This window comes from Ictalurus punctatus, chromosome 15 (genome assembly GCF_001660625.3).
Source record: "Ictalurus punctatus breed USDA103 chromosome 15, Coco_2.0, whole genome shotgun sequence".
Classification (NCBI taxonomy): Eukaryota; Metazoa; Chordata; class Actinopteri; order Siluriformes; family Ictaluridae; genus Ictalurus; species Ictalurus punctatus.
In genome coordinates this window covers 9482500-9505499 of record NC_030430.2, presented here as the reverse complement: position 1 = coordinate 9505499, position 23000 = coordinate 9482500, and the positions used below count along the sequence as shown (strand labels likewise).

Here is a 23000-nt window from a genome sequence, read left to right as displayed (position 1 = left end):
TAGCTTACACCAAATATGGACATAGCAGTTATTGAGGTAAGTGTATAATAGTGAAATAAATTAAATACTATATTTTAGAGATGCACCAATGTATCGGCCGATACCGATTATTGGCTGATACGTTGGTACAGCTCTAAAATATAGTATTTAATTTAAGGCTATTATTCCCGCTATCGCTTTCCCGATACATCTGATGATCAGGGCCGTTTGTATCCTGTCAATCAAAAGAGGGCGGGAAAACACATCGATTTCGTGCTGTGTGTAAAGATGATGACAAAACTGCAGTTTGTAATGTATGTAATCTCTGCACTGATAAAATTTTACACCGGAAGTAAATTTTAGGATGCAGAAGTTTCGGTGTCGAGTCAATCACCGCTCCCTCGCTGCCCCCTCACCCTCCCGCTGAATTAAGCGGCCGGTACACCGTTGAAAGATTTAAATGAAGATGAGTTTACAATAAAAGTATATATTGTGCAGAAAAATATATTTGTAGATAAATATCCAGTTAATGTTAATAATAAAAAAAATTATATGTTACCAATTTGATGTTCAGTGATGAAGTACAAATGCTTTTGTTTGTGGTGAGTGAATGTGAAGCCTAACAGGAGGTTTTTTAGAATTCAATCAATGTTAATATGAATTAATAACATTCAATAAGAAGAAATCTTACTTTAATCTTCAGCATTTAATTAATGTGTTCATGTTAATTTGAGTAGTGTGTTTCCTGTTGATGAGACCAGTTACTGTGAAACAAGTTAAGAAATCTTACTTTCATCTTCAGCATTTAATTAATGTGTTCATGTTAATTTGAGTAATATGTTTTCTGTTGATGAGACCAGTTACTGTGAAACAACGTCTTTCAGAATTCTTTTAAATTAATCATTAATAATTCATTAGAAGGCATAAAAGGCAGAACTATCGGCATCGGCCGATTTCACTCTGAATAACCGGTCATCGTATTGGCTGAAAAATTTAGTATTGGTGCAGCTCTTATATATGTGTGTGTGTGTGTGTGTGTGTGTGTGTATGTATGTGTGTGTATATATATATATATATATATATATATATATATATATATATATATATATATATATATATATATATAGTGTATATACAGGGGCAAGAAAAGTATGTGAACATTTTTGGAATTTCATGGTTTTCTGCATAAATTTGTCATAAAATGTGATCTGATCTTCATCTAATTCAAGGGTATTGACAAATATAATGTGCCTAAAATAATAATAACAAAATAAATTCTGATCCCTCATGTCTTTATTGAACACACTCATTCAACATTCAGAATGGCAGGGGAAAAAGTAAGTGAACCCTTAGAATTAATAACTGGTTTAGCTCTGTCATATTCTTTGGACGTCTCATGTGTATGGCTCTCTTCAAGTCATTCCATAGCATCTCTATTGGGTTGAGGTCTGGGCTCTGACTTGGCCACTCCAAAAGGCGGATTTTGTTTTTCTGAAGCCATTCTGTTGTGGATTTGCTCCGGTGTTTTGGGTCATTGTCCTGTTGCATCACCCAACTTCTACACAGTTTCAACTGACGCACAGACATTCTCACATAACCCTGGAGAATTGTCTGATGTACTTGGGAATTCATCTTCCCCTCAATGATTGCAAGCTGGCCAGGCCTTGATGCAGCAAAGCAGGTCATGCAGGGAAGAAGCCCCTACTACAAGACTGGCATACAAAGATAGTGTTTGCTGAAGATAAAAGTTGTTTGCAGCTGATCACCAACCTTTTGGAGGTGTATACTGTGGTCAGATGAAACAAAATTCGAACAGTTTACATACTTAGTCTATGGAGGAAAAAGGGTGAAAAAAAGGTAGTGATACACGTCAGTAAATAGATGGTATCATGAGGAAGATCTATAAATCTAGAAATAGTGAAACAAAACCTCAGTTAAAACGTGGTTGCAACTTTGTCATCTGGCAGGACAAGCAGTACCTCCAAAACTGTAACAAAATGGCTTAAAGACAACAAAGTGAAAGTATTTGAGTGACATTCACAAAGTCCTGACCTGATTCCCATAGCAAAATTTGTGGATTGAATAGAAAATGCTGGTCTAAGCAAGAAGGCACCCATTCTGTTAGGAGGAATGGCCAAAATGTCCAGCAAAGCAGTGTGAGAAGCTTGTGGTAAGGTACACCGAGTGGCCACCAAATAACAATAAAGAACATGTGAACTTTTGATACACTGAGAATCTGATATAGTAAATAAAACTTTAAATAAATCTGTTTCTTAATTATTATTTTGAAATGACCTGTATGAAGTGGAGCTGTGATACATTAGAGTACAATGGGAGATTCTTGCTTTTTTTCATTTATACCAGTTTCTTAGGAAGTTGGGGTCAGTGCGCAGCGTCAGTGCGCAGCGTCACTGCAGCCATGTATTTGCTATGGATTATAGCTGTGAAATTAGTGCATATAGCTTAAATTGTATCCTCTCTTGAGGGACCTTGTTAAAAACTCTTTAGCTAACTTAATTGGTTTCAGCAGGGAAAAGATTTTGGTGCATTACATGTAAATGTTCTTAGTATTAACCCCCAACATTTGTGAGATTTCCTTTGCAGATTCAAATTCTGAGTTGGAGCTTGACAAGAATGCTGTAGATTAGACCTTAGTGTAATTTCTTTAAAAAATGTATTGCATTGCCTATTGTTTTCTCTGTGATGATGGTACCTGCTGCCTCCAAGTGTTTCTGGAGTTGTTTCAGAGTGGTCCTTGGCTCTTGGGCTACTCTTCTGACTATTCTTCTGATTCCCTGGTCAGAAATCTTGCAAGGAGCTCCTGTGCATGGCCGGTTGATGACTTTATTTATGGATTTTAATATTGTGAATTCTTTATATTTGTGGATTTCTTGAGTTAATACCAAAGTCTGGTGAAAATTTCATGTGAATAGCCTCACTGGAAATATATTTACTGAAAAAAATGTTGACGCGTTCAATACTTATTTCTCCCACTGTATTGAATGATGCTGTTCTAAATCGTGGAATTTTATTGATAAACATTGATTCTACTTCTCACTTGTAGAATCTTATGAATAACGTACTTAAATGAAATATCTCATATATGGTGATGTTAGTCTCTTATTCGTCAGTGTTATACCAGGAATAATGACAGAGAACAGCCATGCTTAGTTAATCAGTGCATGTATGAGTGATTTCATTGCAGTTGCAATCAAAATTATTCAACCCGCATTGCAAATCAGGTGTGTTGTCAAAATGTACAGACTTTCAGCTGTTTGCAATGAACAAATCAAATAGAAGCAATTGAAATAGTTCAACACAACGAATGCTTCAATTAGTTTCCCCAAATTCAACTGAAAATGATTTCTCTAGTTTCAAAATTATTCAACCCGTGAATAGAATCCCTCACAACAGAACAAATATACAAAACCGGTGTTGTCTCAAACACACCTGATGCAGTTAATGAAGGGTTTCATTAGTTGCACCAGGTGTGCTTGAGCTGGAACAAATGAAATACCTGAACTGGCTAGGGGTGGAAAATACAAGAAATACCTGAATGGGGCAGAAAAAGGAAGCTATCAATGGCTGCAACCAGATTTCTGAGAAGGCAGTTTGTGGAAAAACCCTCAAGGGACTGCAAAAGACCTGCAGCAAGACTTAATGGCAACAGACAGTGAGCGCTGTATGGCGTGTGCTAAACGCAGAAGTTTTCCATGCCAGAACTCCAAGACGTACAACACTACTGAACCAAAAGCACAAGAAAAGTTGGCTCAAAATCATATAAATAAACCACAGAAGTTCTGGGATTTCGTTCTGTGGAGTGATGGGGAAAAAAATTGATCAGCGATATGTCTGGAGGAAGAAGAATGGAAAAAAAAAAAGGCTCTGTCCACAGTCAAGCATAGGGGTGGCTTGGTGATGCTCTGGGGCTACTTTGCATCCTCTGGCACTGGACACCTGCAGCATGTGAAAGGCAAGATGGATTCATTGGAGTATCAGGAAATACTAGGAGAAAACGTCATGCTGTCAGTGAGGAAGCTGAAGCTTGGGTGTCATTGGACCTTCCAACAGGACAATGATCCCAATCATACCTCAAATTCCACCAAGGCTTGGTTGCAGAAGTGGTCCTGCAATATTCTACAGGGCCATCAGTCACCTGACTTGAACCCCATAGAAAATCTCAACCATGCAAACCCAAGAATATTACTGAACTGAAGGCCATTGCTCATGAGGAATGGGCTAAGATTCCTGAGGAACGCTGCCAGAAGCTATGCATCTCGTTTGCAGTAGGGCCGCACGATTATGGCCAAAATGAAAATCACGATTATTTATCATGATTATTCATTGATTTTAGGGACAACATATTTTTATTGCACTTTCACATTTAAATAAACAGACCACTGTTTTCACCTCCATGTTGTGCTACATTCCTGCTAATGTACAAATCTTTTCATCAAATTAGACTTGCCCTTAAAGCACATCATCTCATAGAAGCAAAATATAAATAAAATTGTGCCCAAAATATAGGATAAGTAAAAATAAAAATGCCATCAACCAAATGAAAATATGCAATCAAATATAGCAATATGCAACCAAATGAAAACAATTCAGGCCTATGCACAAAAGGCAATAACAGTGTTTATAGGAGGAGAGATGCAGCCAAATCACACAATAGAGTGACGCAGGGATGACGTCATTTTGTACTGGAACCCGGAAGTTAGAATCACACTAGTTCCCTCGACAAAAACCCAAAAGGATTTTCCCATAGGCTTTTGGATTACTGCAAAAAATAAGCTCTGTGATCAACAAAAGTTTACAATATTAACACGTTTTGTCCATCAAGATAATTCTCACAAATGAACACAACTTTTGTGAAGTTTGAAGCCTAAATACAATCGCCAGAAATAAACAGCTAACCGTATGCTATAAACGAACTACACCACATTCGCTCGACTTCAATGTCACCATCACCACCAAGCTTCCCACAACTTTTCCAAACTTGGTTTAAAACATTTTCCCTAATACGGATTTATTCTGTGGATGAATCTTCATCCATGTTTTTTTGGGGAGGGGAATTGTGCACAGCATACCTTAAACAGTTTATCTGCAAGGACTTTTCCTGTTCGGCGTGGGGACGTTTAATGCCCCTGACAACCTTTGTAGTCCCGTTTAGCAAATTGTTAGTGTCACGATTTCCCCAGGAAATTCATTATGGAGCACGAAGCGTGCTTCTGGGTTTTTTAGTGACTTTCTACATGTGCATTTCTTATGATTTCTGTCCTGTTTCCAAACCCTGTATTGTCATTGGTTGTTCCCTTATGTGTCATCATTAGTCTCAGCTGTTTTGTGTTCACCCTTAATTACATTTTCATTTAAACCCTTCGTGCCTCTTTGTTCAACAAGAAGTATTGTGTGAGTTTTCCGTGTACCAAGCATTTGTTCATAGTTTTGATCCTGTTCTCAAACTCGTTGTTTGATTCATGTTTAGCCTTGTTTATGCCCGTTTGCCGATCACCTGACCGAGCTTTAAACGTCAATATGTACTCTACTAAGTACTAAAGATGCTTGCCATGAATGATCACGCCACTTTTAGGATTGCGTTACATTCGCTTTGGATTGAAATCAGCATTTAATTCTTAAAACCTGGTGATTGTTTTTTTTTTTTTCATTGAAGAGGTAACGTAATGTAAGGCAATGTAAGCGCAATGCAAAAAGGTTTTGCTTTTCTGTTTTTCACAAATCAAAATCTATATGGTTTGTATTGTATTTCACATAAACATAATTGCACGTTGATGCAAGGCAGCATCATGGTTTTATTTCATGGTGGATAAGAGTCATCTCTGACTAGGGATGTCACGATACCAAAAATCTAGTAGTCGGTACCGATACCACAAAAAGTACTCGATACCATAGTTGATACCACGGTGTGGTATAAAAAAAATGAAACATTTTTTAAAAATAAAATAAAAAACTCCTGGAGGACATCCTCCTCTGGCTAATATTGGCAAAAAGAGAGATAGAACAGGGGTATTTTAGTTATCGAACCCTGTCTGACAATGACTAATAAAACAGTGCTAAGGTGCACTTCTAAATGCGTGCACACACACCCCCCTTATACTCTGAATGCAAGCAGTAGTTTAAATTCACTGATCTGGTGGCAGGCCAAAAAGATTTATTAAAACCATTAACATTTCAATAATTATTAGTGACAAAAGGCTACATTTAGCTGACAGGACACGGGCTGAATGGCGATGCATGGTGGCCCATTAGGAGGTAGTTTATAACATTGCAATGCGTTAGCATCGTTAACAAATAACTGGCTACCGCAAACGTTACATGGAGCATAACGTTAGCTGGTTTCATGGCCACAATGCCAGCTGCCTCAAACATCCATAATATAGGACCTGTCTTTCAGGTGCTTCGCCAAATTCCGGGTGTTTCCTCACTTTGTTTGAAATGAACGATAGCATCAGTTGCACACCACTACCTTTCCTCCCAACAAGCTTTCCTCTCTTTTCCTCTCAATGAGTCAGGGCGGAGCTAAAATTGTCACCATTTTCTGTAGTTTTTCCCGTGTGCTTGTAGGCGTTTTTCTTCTTCTTCACCACTTGTGGACTGACTAAAACACTTGCACGTATTTGCTGCCCCCTTCAGTTCCGGATGAATTGCAGCCTCGGTACCTTCATAAGCAATGGTACTAGCACTACTGCAGAAAAACAAGTACCGTCACGTTTTAAGAATGTTAGTACCAACTTGGTACCGAAGTATCGGTTCTTGTGACATACCTACCTCTGACAGATCCTGTGTTTAATTGTTTTGCTTTAACTGAAGCAGTATAACATAAGAGCAATGGAAAGAAGGATTTGCTATTTGGTGTGACGAGCAGTCCTTGTGTTACGAATGAAGAACAATAACACCTGTGTATTGCTTTTCGCGTTTAGTGTATAGCGCTTTGAAGTTCACAGATGTATATGAATATGGCTTTCCTATATTTGAATTATATACTGTACGTCACATTAAATAAAATTATTTTTTTCTGCGGCTTATTTAATAAATGCTAATTTTTTCCTGCTAAAGGCAAGATTTGCCTTTTAAAATATGTACTTTTTGAGATTCAATAAAAATTTTAAAAAATCATTGAATTTACAGCTGCCAAATGCTGCCCTTATGCAGAGTGATGTAGAGAAATGCTTCGTAATTTCCATCAAAAACATATACTTGTTCTAGCCCAAATATTTCAAGAACCAAGAATATAATCAAGTTAAATCTATGGTAGAGAGAAGATAGTACAGAAAAAAGGTGTCAAGTTTTCCCCCAACTTTTTCTTAGTGCCCATTTAAGTGCTTGGTGAAGAAGCTGCTTTTTTGTCTCTATTGAACATGGTCTCATTTTCTTGAGACAACTGTATTTGTTGTATATGTAGCATCAGATGTTTTGTTGCCAGCTGAATTCAGAACTCAGCTCATTAGCAATCATACTTACAGTTCTGGTCAAGTGTCAGACAGATGCATAGCCTGTCCCTTCCCTGTCAATAGATATTGCAACATCAGGGTCCGAACTTCCTTTAGGCTATTTCAAAGATATACAGACACATTCAAATGGTTCTCTAACTCTTTTTCAAAAAATGGTAGAACTAACCCAATGTTTCTGATAACAAACTTGACCCCATAGCCAACTCCATTTCTAGTTGCAAATTCTCTGGCTTCAGGCTCATGTTCTTGTTCTAGTTGCTTTAACTGAAATTCTCTGGCCTCACTCTAACCTAGATCTAGATATTTTAATTGCCAGATGATACTGCTGGTCTGATTTTTCAATTGAAGTTCTTTGTGATTTTATTTATTTATTTATTTATTTATTTGTTTTTTTTAGAAGGCTGAGCCACACTTCATTTAAGTTCAAGTTACCTCTATAATTAATTTTCTTAACAGTTTGAGCTTCTTGTTCAGATCGGGACCAATTTATTCTGGGCAGATCATGTTGCAGTCATGAGAAGCTAATTCCTTTCATTTCAATTTAGTGACCAATGCTAAGGGAAGAAGACAGTAAGGCCTTAAGAATACCTTGCTCCTCTGTCTTTGCCACAAGACCCATGATTTCCCAGTAAAGAAAATGACCACTCAGATTATGCACACCCTATTTTGTACAGGGTGTCCCAAAAGTCTTCATACATATGATGGGAATTTAGGTATGCCAGCACCACGTTGGTTGTGCCTTCATCAGTGTTTGTGGATGTCCACTTCTCAGTTGGTGGGTAACACTTCCAGTGTTTTTGAATTTGTTAATAAGTTTGGCAACAGTGTCATGTGTGATGTGCTCACATGTTCACATCAAACAGCAGAATGAAGAAAAAATGTGATCAATTTGACTTATATCATGGATCAGTTTCTGAAATACTCAAAACAGCCTGTCTGGTAGCCAGAACCATGCCATGATTAAAGTCAAGATGTATATTGACATCGAGTGTTCACAACTTATTGAAGCCACAATATGCTAAGTCGATCTGATAATCTTAATGTGCATATGGAATGTAGGCTATATGGTCACACTTTAATTCACTATTTTGAGTTGATCATTTGAAACGTATGTTTTTGTTAATACAATGTGTTCTCCAACACAAAACAGACATTCTGTAAGGCCTATAAACAAATCAAATTATGCTAATTTGACTTAGATGAGTTAGAGGCACAAAGTTGCTTGAGTGGCAAGAATATTTTTTTAATCTTGTGACACTGTATTTGCTTTTTCATATTTCAAATCTGCTATTTCCAGTCAAGTGTTTGGAACACAATCTCATTTGTTCATGGCCATACAGCAACACAGTACACGAAAATACATAAAGTGAAAATACATGACAGTAAGCACAAAATATACAATAAATATTCACTCAGTGCCCACTTTACACCTGCACATTCATGCAGTTATGTAATCAGCCAATCATGTGGCAGTAGCACAATGCACAACATCATGCAGATACAAGTCAGGAGCTTCAGTTAATGTTCACGTCAAACAAAAAAATGAAGAAAAAATGTGATCTCTGTGACTTTAACTGTGGCATGGTTGTTGGTACCAGGCAGGCTGGTTTGAATATTTCAGAAACTGCTGATCTCCTGGGATTTTCACACAGAACAGTTTCTAAAGTTTGCATAGGATGGTGCAAAAAACAAAAAAACACCCTGTGTGTGGAGCTGCTATTGTGCGGAGCAGGCTTAAATACTTTGTTGATGAGAGAGATCAGAGTTGAATGACCAGACTCGTTTGAGCTGACAGGAAGTCTATAGTAACTCAATTAAGCACTCTTAACAACCATGGTGAGCAGAAAAGCACCTCGGAATGCACAGCACATCAAACCTTTTACTACAACAGCAGAAGGACCACATCAGGTTCCAGAAAATAAAAATCAAAGTATCCATGGGAGTTTCCCATGTACACTACTTGCGATGCACACTTGCTTCACTGAAATCTTTGTGTGTGCAATTAATTCATTTTAAATGACTATGCTTTCTAACACTGCTCATTTGTATTGGCAGCCCTTCCTCACTATTAAAGATTTAATATGCCACTTTAAACCGTTTAAATGCCAGTAAAAATGATATAAGCTGTGTGTAGATGTGGGGGTTAATTGTGTTTTAAATGGTGTTACAGATTCATTTTATTCCTGTAATAGATTTTTTTTAAAATAGCAATGGCCTCCTCCACATTTTCCTGTTCTCCATGATTTTTGGTTTAAAAGCAAAATGGTTCTAGTTAGTTTACAATACTCATTCCATGTTGGTGCAGAAACGTCTGACCAAACACCCTAAGGTGGTAGAGGAAGGAGCGCAGATCAGCAGGGGAAAGTGCCAAATTTTACTGGATAAATTTAAGGTTAGCCTGAGCTGTGAGAACTGACAGAGGTGTGCACTATTTTATATATTTGTCTGTATGAGTATTTATTTGTTTGTTTAAATGTCTTAATATGCTGGTTGTAATGTGGTTCACATAACCTAAACTACTTAAGACCATAGGATGCTTTTTTTTTTTTTTTGAAACACAGGATGCCATCCCTGACCCTTGTGTCACCTCATGTTATTAGGATAATTTTTAGTTTTGATGAGCATTACAAAACATGGAATATATTATACTGTTGAATTATACTTTTGAAAAGCTAATTCACATGCAACTAAAGTCCCACACATGTTAAAAACATTTGATAAATTTTTATATTCCCAGCTTGGTTTAATAACCTATTTATCTTTTCTTGTTGGCTCCAGTCTGTAGAAATGATTCCTACCAAGACGTGGATCAAGATTACAGTGGTACTAAGAGGACATCTGCCCTCCGACAGCTGTCCACAAGTGACAATTTTCCTTTGAATGCCCCAGAAACTTCCCTAGTACCCACTAATGACCATAATTTGCAAGTCTGGCAGGCAGATGTGGATACGGAACCAGCAAAACTGTGTCATGACATAGAAACCACTTTCAAGGAGTTGAGTCCAACTCCTGCCCCTGCCACTCAATCATCAATGGCAACAGCATTTCCTCAAACTATTCCTGAGCCTACTCTGGTATCTCCTCAACCACTGTCAGTACATGCTTCAGTTTTACCAAAGCCTGGAATAAGCACCACATCAGCCGTGGCTTCCACTCCTCAATTACTCACCACACCTCCATTAATAGTCGAAACACTAAGACCTCCTGTGGTCTCTTTGTCACCATCTTTTGTTACAGTGCCTTCAGTACTTTCGACTTCAATATCTGCTAGTTCTCCAATGAGTCAAGGCTCCAAAGCATCTCCTGCTATATCTATATCACCTGTAACTATATCTCAGAGCCAGTCTCTGGCATCACCTTCCAAGACCTCTTCAGTTCGACATGTAGCCCGTACACCTATAGTAGAGAACCAAGATTCCAGTGGTGTACATGTTACTCAGTCACCTTTATCTCAAAGTACACATTCTCCTTTGCTCACCAGGCCTTCCTTCTCATTGGCACCTGCACAAAGGGCTTTGGAATCCCCTCCTAAATTCCCAAGCCCTAAAACCAATTTTTTGACTGATACAGGTGTTGATAGTTCTAGCCTTTGTACATTCCCTACACCTATTGCTGTTACCTCTACTTTTCCTTTTACTGCTTCTGTTTCTTCTCAAAAGCGTTTATCTGCCCAACAGTTCTCTGAGCTTCCCCTTGTTATAGCTAATACAAATATTGTATTATCTTCTTGTCAGGGAACAGGTAATGAAGCTTCTCATGAATCAGAGCAAAAGACTACTGACATGTCATGTTCTCCGATGAAAACCAACAATGTATCTGAATTTAGATGGACTCACTATAAAGTCAATGTGACTAGTTCAGTGTGTAAACAGGAGGACCACACAGATCCCTCCAATGACACTCTTGATAAAACCCCAGAGTCATCTTTGAGTATGCTCTGTACAAAAGAACCAGAGAAGGATTGTTTACCTGTAGTTAAAAAGGATATATGCACCAGCAATGACCAAGCCACTTCTGGGAAAGGAAATGATAACACATTAAATGATTTATGGGATACTGAGACTAAGAATGACATATCTTTGGCTGGGATAATTTATGTTAATAGGTCTGAAGCAGTGGATTGTTGTGAGCACACCCAGGATGAAGGTTCCTTCATGTTTGCAGATGGGTCCATCAACAAAGACTTAGGAGAAATTTTGCCAGAAAATCACCAGACAGATGACACCTATTGTGAAAAAGATGCAATGGATCTGACCACTAAGAACTCCAATGACACAATAAGACTCAAGGATAATTCTCAGATTCATAATTCTTTAGATGACACTCCAAAAGCTGACACTTCACATCATTTTTCATCTATAAATGGCTTCTCTGATAAGTTTAATAAAGGTAAGGCTATGTAAGCTTTAAAAAAAAAAAAAGTGAATTAATTCTCATGGCTATGGTTATTCATTTATCTAACTGTGTGTTCAATAATTAATCAAATTAGTCATGTAATCAAAATGTGACTGAATGGTTTGCAGCCCAATACATTTGGTTCTTTCTGTGTTGTAGAAGTAGCATTTTGGTTTCACATTAGTAAATCATAGGTTGCTGAAAAACATGTATTATAAGGTTCTATCTGGCATTTAACCACATTTAAATACGATATTAATAGGTGATATTCAGGGAGCTAATGTATGCTTTTTTGTTTTGCAAACCTTTTGGTGTAATATTCGTGAAAGAAAAATCGTCTCCGTAATCACAGATAAACTTATAAGGCTCTACCTGTTAACTAATCATCATTCAGTATAAATTAGGGTCCATGGCCAATCAATATCCTGTTCATTTACACATTAACATTTAGAGCTGCAACAATTAATCGATAAAATCGTTAATAATCGATTATGAAAATTGTTGTCAATTAATCTCATTATCGATTAGTTGGCCTGTGTGCGGCACCGGGTACATTTACTTACTACGTTACTTCTGTTCCGAAAACACGCCTTGGAGAGTAAATGCTCAAGTTGTGACCCAAATGACACACTATATACTTGCACTATGCACTATGTACTCAACCGTCTAGTGTTTGAATTTTAGAAAGGTAATATCGTCTCAAATGGAACACTAGTGGGTTTTTTTTTAACTAACTGGAAGTATAAGCTGCTTCCTAGTCGATGGCGCATGTAATGGGATGCTGCTAGCTTTAGCAGATACCCAGAGTCACCGACAATGACTTTCTTGAGTTTACTGTTTGTCAACAGTACCTTTTATGAAAAGTAATGCATAAATACTATTATACAATATAAACTTGTATATTAGTTTATATTATATATAAGTATTTACGCATTACTTTTTATGGATGCACAAAAATCATTGAATTAAACTAGTCCTAAATTAATAATATATATTCTGGTGTGTGTCTGTGTGTATTGGGTTCTTTTCAGTCTTATGTAATTGGACAAACAGTCGTGTAAAGTTTTAGACTGAAGTTGAAGTTATTCGAATAATAATAATAATAATAAATAATTAAAATAATAATAATCGACCAACTAATTGATTATGGAAATGAATTATACTTGTACTTAATTGATTACAATTAACAATACAGATCAGACTTAAAACTGAGCTGAAAGAGAGAGAAACTTTGGGTTGTTAATGATGTTTGTAGTGAAAAATCTTGTACAGAGAATACAGTGAGAAAGACAAAACTTTTTTTTAAAGCATGCATGATCATAGAGTGGTAATAATAGGTGTAATGTATCTTACTCTACTGAGTTAATACAATTATTTGATTGTTTATTGAGATAGTAGCATAATGGGGAACAGCTAAATAAAACCTTATAAAACCAAACAGAATATAATAAAACCAAATCTGTGTTTGGTCACTGTTTCAAAATCTATTTTCTAATTTTGAAGTAACCTTGAAGTGTAGCCTAGGGATTCTCAAGCTTTTTGATCCTAAATGGGCATTATGAATTTTCTGCATTCATATCACACTAATTATCTCCAATTCTTGACCACCATACATTTTTTAAAATTCTGGATTTATCACACTAACATTTAAACATTATTAAATTAGTAACATATGTATGTGTAATGTAGAGTTGCAATCAAAATTATTCAACCTCAATTGCAAATCAGGTTTATTGTCAAAATTTACAGACTTTCAGCTGTAATGAACAAATCAAACAAAAGCAATTTAAATAGTTCAACACAATGAATGCTTAAAGTGGTTTCCCAAAATTCAACTGAAAATGCAACTTATAATGACTTCTCTAGCTTCAAAATTATTCAACCCACTTAATACAATCTCTGATAACATCATAAATGTGCAAAACAGGTGTTGTCTCAAACACACCTGATGCAATTAATCAAGGGCTTCATTAGTTGCACCAGGTGTGCTTGAGCTTGAACACATGAAATACCTGAACTGTCTAGGGGCAGAAAATACAAAAAATACCTGGACAGGGCAGAAAAAAGAAGCTATCAACGGCTGCAACCAGATTTCTGTGAAGGCAGGTTGTGAAAAACCCTCGAGTGACTGCAATAGACGTGCAGCAAGACAGTGGCAACAGGCACTGAGGTTTCAGTGAGCACAGTAAGGCGTGTACTAAACACAGAATGTTTATAAGCCAGAACACAGAAGACACACACCACTACTGACCCAAAAGCACAGTAGTGAGAAAAGTTGGCTCAAAATCATATAAATAATAGTGTGGAAGGCAAGATGGATTCATTGAAGTATCAGGAAATCCTAGGAGAAAACGTCATTCCTTCAGTGAGGAAGCTGAAGCTTGGGCGTCATTGGACCTTACAACAGGACAATGATCCCATGCGTACCTCAAATTCCACCAAGGCTTGGTTGCAGAAGTGGTCCTGGAATATTCTACTGTGCCATCACAGTCACTTCACTTGAACCCCATAGGAAATCTCTGGTGGGATTTGAAGAAGGTGGTTGCAGCATGTAAACCCAAGAATATTACTGAACTGGAGGCCATTGCTCATGAGGAATGGGTTAAGATTCCAGAGGAACACTGCAAGAAGCTATGCATCTCGTTTGTAGCAGGTCATAACAACAAGAGTGCCCTACTAAGTACTAAAGATGCTTACCATGAAGGAGTTGAAGAATTTTGAGACTGGAGAAATCATTATAAGTTGCATTTTCAGTTGAATTTGGGGAAACCACTTGAAGCATTCCTTGTGTTGATCTATTTCAATTGCTTTGGTTTGATTTGTTCATTGCAAAGAGCTGAAAGTCTCATTTGCAATAGGGGTTGAATAATTTTGATTGCAAAAGCTATATTCCTTGTACTGACTTATCAGTTGTGTTCGGGGTTTGATTTATACTTTACATACACACGCAGAAGCAGCTACAATGTGAGCGGCATTATCCCATTTTTGTCTTCCAAGACAAAATGTAAAAGCCATGTTTCTCATTAAAACTTTCCACAGTCATGATTATTGTCGTGAGCTGTGTCTCAAATTGAAAACTCTGAAGTTACATTCAAAAGTATTTACTAATCTTGAAAATCCAGGAGGCTGGTACACAAAACAGGTCTTTCAGTAGGTTTTTAAAAATTCAAACACTAACCCTGATAAGAAAACTGGTCTAAAATAGTACACATGTATGTGATGTGAGACACAATGCATTGTTTAGCCGAGGTAGATGGACATGGAAATTTGTCAGTTTCTGTTGTGCAATTCCGATGCGTACTGCAGTGTGTCAAGATACTGAAAAACACAAAAACAAATAGCATGTACACTTAATTTAAATGTGTCTTACTTGAATGTGACTCCCAGTAAGAATTTTTTATATTAGCACACAAAATCTGTCTTTGATGTTTCTAATTTGAAAAAATTAAATGAATAAAACTAAAGAGGAGACAGAGTTTCTGTCATGATCCCACCTGTAAATCAAGTGACCCCGTGTGAGTTAATCCAGATAGAACATTATAATACACAATATGAGAAAAGAAATATAATGTTATGTAATGCAACTTTAAGAGCGTGACATGTTCTGGATCTGTATATGTTCTGTTCTGTTCTGTATCTCTTTTATTCTTGACAGCTATGCTTATAAATCAGGAAATAACTCAATACTTTGCACTAATAATTAATGCATTTCCATGCCAGACTCTTACTAAAAGTTGTTAACAGTCTATGAAATATCTACTATACTTATTAAGGGATGTAAGTACCAGAGGGTTAATTTGGAACAAATAATGGAAATATTTGTTAATACTTTTTTCCTCATAGCCAACAAAACAGAGAGGAAAGAGAAAAGGCACAACGCGTCAGGCTCTGGCTTATGTGTGAATTATACCATCCTTGCAGTAGCAGACACAAGAGGGCAGGAAAGTACTGGTACATCTGTTGTAGACACCAGCCTACCATTACCTACCACCCCATGTTCCATGACAAAGAAGGCGGCACGCAAGACCAAGACCACAAAGGGTTCAACTTCTCCTGCTCAAAGTAAAGCAGCTGTCTTTTGGTCAATAGTCTGTTTATTTTCAAGCACTACTTTATTTTTAGAATAGTCAATGTAAGAAACCGATTGTTTAGTAGGCTTATGTAATGTTATAATGATTAAACTCTACTAAATTATATTTTTGCTTTTTTTGTTTAATATTATTATACATTCTGTCTGTCAGGTTCGTTAAGAAGCATTAAGAAAAAGAGAATAAAGTCAACACCTAAAGCTCCCAAAGAGGATAAAGTGAAGGGTGAAAAGAAAAATGAAGAGAAATTACCGTTTGCAACAAAGAAGAGCAAAACTTCCAAAGAGGCACCTACCGCTGCCTGCTCTCTTCCTGATGAAGCTTCATCACTTCTGCTCAAAGGAGGCTTTATCAATGACTTACACTTGACCCATGATGTTGTGCACCCCATTTCAAAATCTGAGAATATGAAGGCCAGAGCAAAAGAAACTGCTGGAAAGTGTTCAAAGGCATCCAAAATCAAAGTTGTTTTGGATGAAAAAGCAAAGGAGGACAACGATGACAGCGACTTGATAACAGGTTAAAAATATGTTACCTACTTACTTCAGGGGCATTGTAGGAGGGGGAGAGCCCTGAATGATTGAGTAAGCACAAGCTAATTAGTGTCTTATAATGATAATGAGTCTTTATTGGTCATGTATTCTTTACAGCACAGTGAAATTCTTTTCTTCGCATACTCCAGCATGTTAGGAAGTTGGGGTATAGCAGAATCTGTTAGACTGGGGTTGTATTTGACGTTGTAGGACTCTGTGGGCGTATGTGTGGAGGAAGGCTTAAGAGACAGGAGGATTTTCAAAAGAGCTTAAGGCTCACTTTTATTTTTACCAGTTCAGGCATTCACCTTGTTCAAGTTCAACTTCAAGTTTAGGGTTCAATCTCATGCTCCGTTTGTGTGATTCTGATTCTGGGGGGGCCACGCACATTTGTCAGTGTGCAGCAGCATAGAGATGTTGAACACATGGACAAGCTCGCTCTTTAAAACTTTGTTGTTTCTGTTGTTATGAACTGTATCTTATACTGTCCCTAAGTCACCAAAAGCCAGGATTTTTTTCTTATCTTTGATTAACTTTTTGCTATACAGTCTTGGGATTTTGTTTTAGTGCACATGTGTACAGAGAAGTGATAAAGGATGAACTTGACTATATGAGTGGACAAACATAATGTGTGCATATGCCTCCAGACATACATGATGCATTTGACAGTTCGGTGGCATGGATAATTATGCTGAGGAGACCCATTTTTTATTGCTTTTAGATCAATTTGCTTTTGGATCATGATGGCAAGCATAAAAGAGCTAATTTACATTGAAAGAGGTTTCATTATTGGGTCATGGATGATAGGTAATTCTGTCACAGAGATCGCTCAACTGGCTAGTGTTTCAATAGGAAGAATAATTAAAGTGGCATCTGCATTTAGATCGATGAGTAAAGACCTCATTAAAGAATGGTACACATCTGAATACTTGATCCTTACAGTGAGGTTCTGTGGTGGCTCTCTTACAGATGGTCACTGTAAATCAATGAAGTTATTCTCACTGATCACTTTATTATATGAGGAAACATTTCTATCCTTCTGGGAGTAGTTCATCCCTTCAGTACATTTCCAAAGTTACTTTGTTGATTTTTCCTTTAATTTCTCACCTGTCTGTATTCCCAATAATTTTTTCATGACAATACCAGTGAAATGAGTTTGTAACCACCCAGTGAGATATTGTGGACAGAAAACACATTAAGAGCCTGTTTACGCCTTGTCACTTCATGCATTTTCTCTGATAAGATAGCTAACTGATTTGTTAAAATGGTTCCATTCATACTTGGCCACATAATGCGTTTCAACTAAATGGATATGAATCCGATCTTCTATTCCCGCTCAAAATGCAAATACACATTTCTGCTGAACTGAAATGCCAGCCACTGTTATTTTGCTCTATTGGGGTTTGCGAATGCAGTCGAAAAAGAAAACGAAAATGCCTGCTACAACACTTAACCAACAAAAGGCAGCACATATTATGTGCAGCGTTTTCGCTGTCAGCAGTACTAAACTTTAAAACCCAGCGAGATACCTGGATGAAAGCTAGGAGTCAACGCTGGTGGGAAAACATAGTGCTGGCTCCTTTTACGGAACAATACTGGCTATCCAGTTTCCGAATGGGGTGCTGGACCTTCGATTATCTTTGTGTCAGCCTGCAAAGCAATTTAATGAGCAGGCACTCTCATCTCCGTCAGTCTGTACTGGTCAATAAGTTGTTTTTGCTTCTGGTGCGGCTAAAACGAGTGACCTACTTCCATTTGGGAGGAGAAAAGCGCTGACATATGTGGTTTCAACTACCAGATGCATTTGCACTTGTCCAGTTTCATCTGGAATGCATCCCAGACCACCTTCTGAAGTGGTTTGTACGATCAGATTTAAATCCATCTTGAATGCGTTTCGGAAGACATTTACACCTGATATTTTCACAATCGGATAGCTATCCAATCAGAGAAAATGCATGCAGTGACTAGATGTAAACAGGCCCTAATTTACAGCAGCCAGTGATTTATTTCTTCCACTAAAATATTGATGTGGAATCTAATCATATTAGATTAAAATGATTTAAAATGTCGCGGCACTGTTCACACTTTGGGAGGAGCTGACGTGAAATATTGCAGCAGCATGTCTAATCACATCTTGACAATGCTTTCATTTACCCCAGTCCTTTTTACAATTGCACCTTCCTTCACCATGTTAACATCTGCAGGAATTGTGAAAGAAAACAAGAATATACAGTGACATCCAGAATAATTGACATCCTTTATGAAAGTGAGCATAAAAATAAAAACAATAAATTATTAAATAAGTGATATTTTGAACTCCGGCACATATATAGTTTTATTCAACATGTTAAACATGTTGACAATGAAACAATTTTGTGTTTCTTTAACCAGTATTATCTTGATTTGCAAGTATGTGTGGCGAATCATCTTGATTAGCAGCAACCTGTCTTTGGTTTTCTCCATGGTAATATACACTAACCAGCCATAACATTAAAACTACCGACAGGTGACGTGAATAACATTGGTTATTTTGTCACAATGGCATCTGTCAATGGGTTGGATATACAATATCTCACAGAAGGGAGTACACCCCTCACATTTTTGTAAAATATTTGTAAGATATAATCAAATATTTACAAAAATGTGAGGGGTGTACTCACTTTTGTGAGATACCGTATACTCAACAAAAAAAATTAATTTCCTGTCCCATTCAACTGTTTTAATTTCCAGCAGATTTCTTACCATGTGTAAATATTTGTATTAACATAAAAATATTAAACAACTAAGACATAAACTGAACAAGTTTCACAGACATTTTAAGAACAGAAATGGAATAATGAGTCCCTGAACAAACGGGGGGGTCAATATCAAAAGTAACAGTCAGTGTCTGGTGTTGCCACCAGCTGCTTTAAGTACCACAGTACATCTTGTCCTCATGGACTGCACCAGATTTGTCAGTTCTTGCTGTCATATGTTACCCCACTCTTCCACCAAGGCATTTGCAAGTTCTCGATCCTGTCTATGGGGGACATGATTACATGTAATTTTCCAGTGCAAGGACAATCAGCTGACCTTCCTGTCTCCCTGTTGTACCATCTTATGCGTCTTACATTACGAACATTGCAGTTTATTGCTCTGGCCCCATCTGCAGTACTCATGCCTCCCTGCAGCAGGCCTATGACATGTTCACGCAGGTGAGCAGGCACCCTAGGCATCTTTCTTCTGGTGTTTTTTCAGAGTCAGTAGAAAGGTCTCTTTAGTGTCCTAAGTTATTGTAACTGTGACCTTAATTGCTTACCACCTGTAAACTGTTAGTGTCTTAAGGTCTGTTCCACAGGTGCATGTGCAATAATTGTTTATGGTTCATTGAACAAGCATGAAAAACGTTGTTCAATCGCATTCCAATAAAGATCATTTGGATTTTACAAAATTATCTTTAAAAAACAGTCTCCTGAAAAAGGGTCATTTCTTTTTCTGCTGATTAGATTAGGCAGCAAGTGAACAGTCAGTGCTTGAAGTTGATGTGTTGGAAGCAACAAAATTTGTCAAGCATAAGGTGACAACCAAAAGTGGTCCAAGGAAGGACAACAGGGTCATAGGCACCCAAGGCTCATTGATTTGTGTGGGGAGCAAAGTCTGGTCCAATCCCCCAGAAAGCTAGTGTAGAACAAACTGCTGAAAAGGTTGATGTTGGCTGTCATAGAAAGGTGTCTGTACAGAGTGCATTGCAGCTTGCAGTGTATGGAGCTGTGTAGACACTGAATGGTCAGAGTGCCCATGCTAACCCCTGTCCACCATCGAAAGCACCTCAAGGGGCACGTAAGCATCAGAACTGGACCATGGAGCAATGGAAGAAGGTGGCCTGGTCTAATGAATCACTTTTCTTTTACATCATGTGGACAGGTAGGTGCATGTGTGTTGCTTAATTGTGGAAGAAATGGCGCCAGGATGCATTTTTGAAAGAAGTCAAGCCGGTGGAGGCTGTGTGATGCTCTTAGCATTGTTCTGCTGGGATACCTTTTGTTATGGCATTCATGTAGATATTACTTTGACAAGTACCACCTACCTAAACATTGTTGCAGACCAAGTACACCCCTTCATGGCAACTGGATAATGCGCCCTGCCACACTGCAACAATTGTTCAGGAATGGTTTGAGGAACATGACAAAGAGTTCAAGGTGTTGACTTGGCCTCCAAATTCCCCAGATCTCAATCTGATCATGCATCTGTATGATGTGCTGGACAAACAAGTTTAATTCATGGAGGCCCCACCTCACAACTTACAGGATCTGCTGCTAACATCTTGGTACAAGATACCATAGCACACCTTAAGAGGACTTGTGGAGTCCATGCCTCGATGAGTCAGAGCTGTTTTGGCGGCACAAGGGAGCACAATATTAAGCCGGTGGTTTTAATATCATGGCTGATCGGTGTATGATGGGATTTTTAAGTGTTGAACGTCATATTTATACCTCAAGGAAATGTAACATGGCTAAAGCCAACAACAGAGAACCTGGGGCTTGAGAGCACATCAAGAATCAGGTTTTGGAGCAATAACAATTTTTCAAATGTAATGCAATGTAGGTGTGTCAATAATTTTGGAATATACAGTTTTGAGCAAAAATATTTACAAAAATTATAATGTGTTTTTTTATTAGAAGAAAGATTAACAGTTTATCTAATGACTAATTTTTGCACTTGTGCCAGGATCACAAAAATAGAGGCCATGGTATGTGGGTTGGGCTTCATAGGCTAAAGTCTCCTTTTATCCCTAGGAGCAACCCCAAGGCGGAGAATTGCTACAGAAGAGCAAGTCATCTTCCCTCTTCTCCATGGGTAAGTTTAAAAATGGGGAAGGTATGAATACAATATTTTAATTAAGTAAATATGCCAAATATTAACCTAAGGTAATCTTAACGTAGTATTAACCTAAAGTAAATTTAACCAATTTTTTTTTCTCAGTGGATTTGTATAACTGTGCAAATGTATTGGGAAAAGAATAAAGTTTAAGAAAGTGTTACTTACAGTGGTGTTAAAAGTTTTAAAATGTTCTATATATCTGCATAGATTTGACATAAAACATTCATCAGATTTTCACACAAGTGCTAAAAGTAGACAAAGAGAACCCAATTAAACAAGCGAGATAAAAATATATTTGGTCATTTACTTATCGAGGAAAATTATCCAATATTACATATCTGTGAGTGGAAAAAGTATGTGAACATTTGCTTTCAGTATCTGGTGTGACCCTCTTGTGCAGCAATAACTGCAATTAAACGTTTACAGTAAGTGTTGATCATTCTTGGACATCGGCTTGGAGGAATTGTAGCCAATTGCTCAGTACAGAACAGCTTCAACTCTGGGATATTGGTGGGTTTCCCCACATGAACTGCTTGCTTCAGGTCCTCCAACAACATTTCTATTGGATTAAGGCCAGGACTTTGACATGGCCATTCCAAAACATTAACTTTATTCTTCTTTAACCATTCTTTGGTAGAACAACTTGTGTGCTTAGGGTCATTGTCTTGCTGCGTGACCCACTTTCTCTTGCGAGACACAGACAGATGTCCTGACATTTTCCTTTAGAATTCGCTGGTATAATTCAGAATTCATTGTTCCATCAATTGTTCCATTACGGCCTAGATGCAGCAAAACAGGCCCAAACCATGATACTCCCACCACCATGTTTCACAGATGGGATAAGGTTCTTATTCTGGCATGTAGTGTTTTACTTTTCTCCAAACATAACACTTCACATTTAAACCAATTGTTAAACCATTGTTAGCAAAAGGCAGAAGGGCAGCAATGTTCTTTTTGAACAGCAGTGGCTTTCTTCTTGCAACCCTGCCATGCACACCAGTGTTGTTCAGTGTTCTCCTGATGGTGGGCTCATGAACATTAACATTAGCCAGTGTTAGAGAGGCCTTTAGTTACTTAGAAGTTACCCTGGGTTCATTTATGACCTAACAGACTGTTAAACGCCTTGCTCTTGGAGTGATCTTTGTTGGTTGACCACTCCTGGGGAGGGTAACAATGGTCTTGAATTTCCTCCATTTGTACACAACCTCTGTGACTATGGATTGGTGGAGTCCAGATTCTTCAGAGATGGTTTTGTAACCTTTTCCAGCCTGATGAGCATCAACAACTATTTTTCTGAGGTTCTCAAATCTCCTTTGTTTGTGCATGATACATTTCCACAACCATATGTTGTAAAGAACAGACTCTGATAGGTCCCTGTACTTTAAATAAAACAGGGTGCTCACTCACACCTGATTATCATCCCATTGATTGAAAACATCTGATTCTAATTTCACCTTCAAATTAACTGCTAATCCTAGAGGTTCACATACTTTTGCCACTCATAGATATGTAATATTGGATCATTTTCCTCAATAAATAAATGACCAAGTATAATATTTTTGTCTCAATTGTTTAACTGGGTTCTCATTTTCTACTTTTAGGACTTGTGTGAAAATATGATGGTGTGTTCGGTCATATTTATGCAAATATATAGAAAATTCTAAATGTTTCAC

General features: G+C 37.6%; 1 protein-coding gene across 9 annotated transcripts in view; it reads left to right on the top strand.

The window, feature by feature from the left end:
- baz2a (bromodomain adjacent to zinc finger domain, 2A) overlaps positions 1-23000 on the top strand; it is a 103581-nt gene that overhangs the window by 10169 nt on the left and 70412 nt on the right. For 8 of the 9 annotated variants that reach the window (XM_053686468.1, XM_053686470.1, XM_053686469.1 and 5 more), the window contains 4 exons: positions 10230-11840; positions 15690-15908; positions 16088-16453; positions 21243-21303. In XM_053686468.1, the coding sequence (XP_053542443.1) occupies positions 10230-11840; positions 15690-15908; positions 16088-16453; positions 21243-21303 (2257 nt within the window). The remainder of the gene's footprint in view (positions 1-10229; positions 11841-15689; positions 15909-16087; positions 16454-21242; positions 21304-23000) is intronic. The other variant, XM_053686471.1, reaches the window with a different exon arrangement.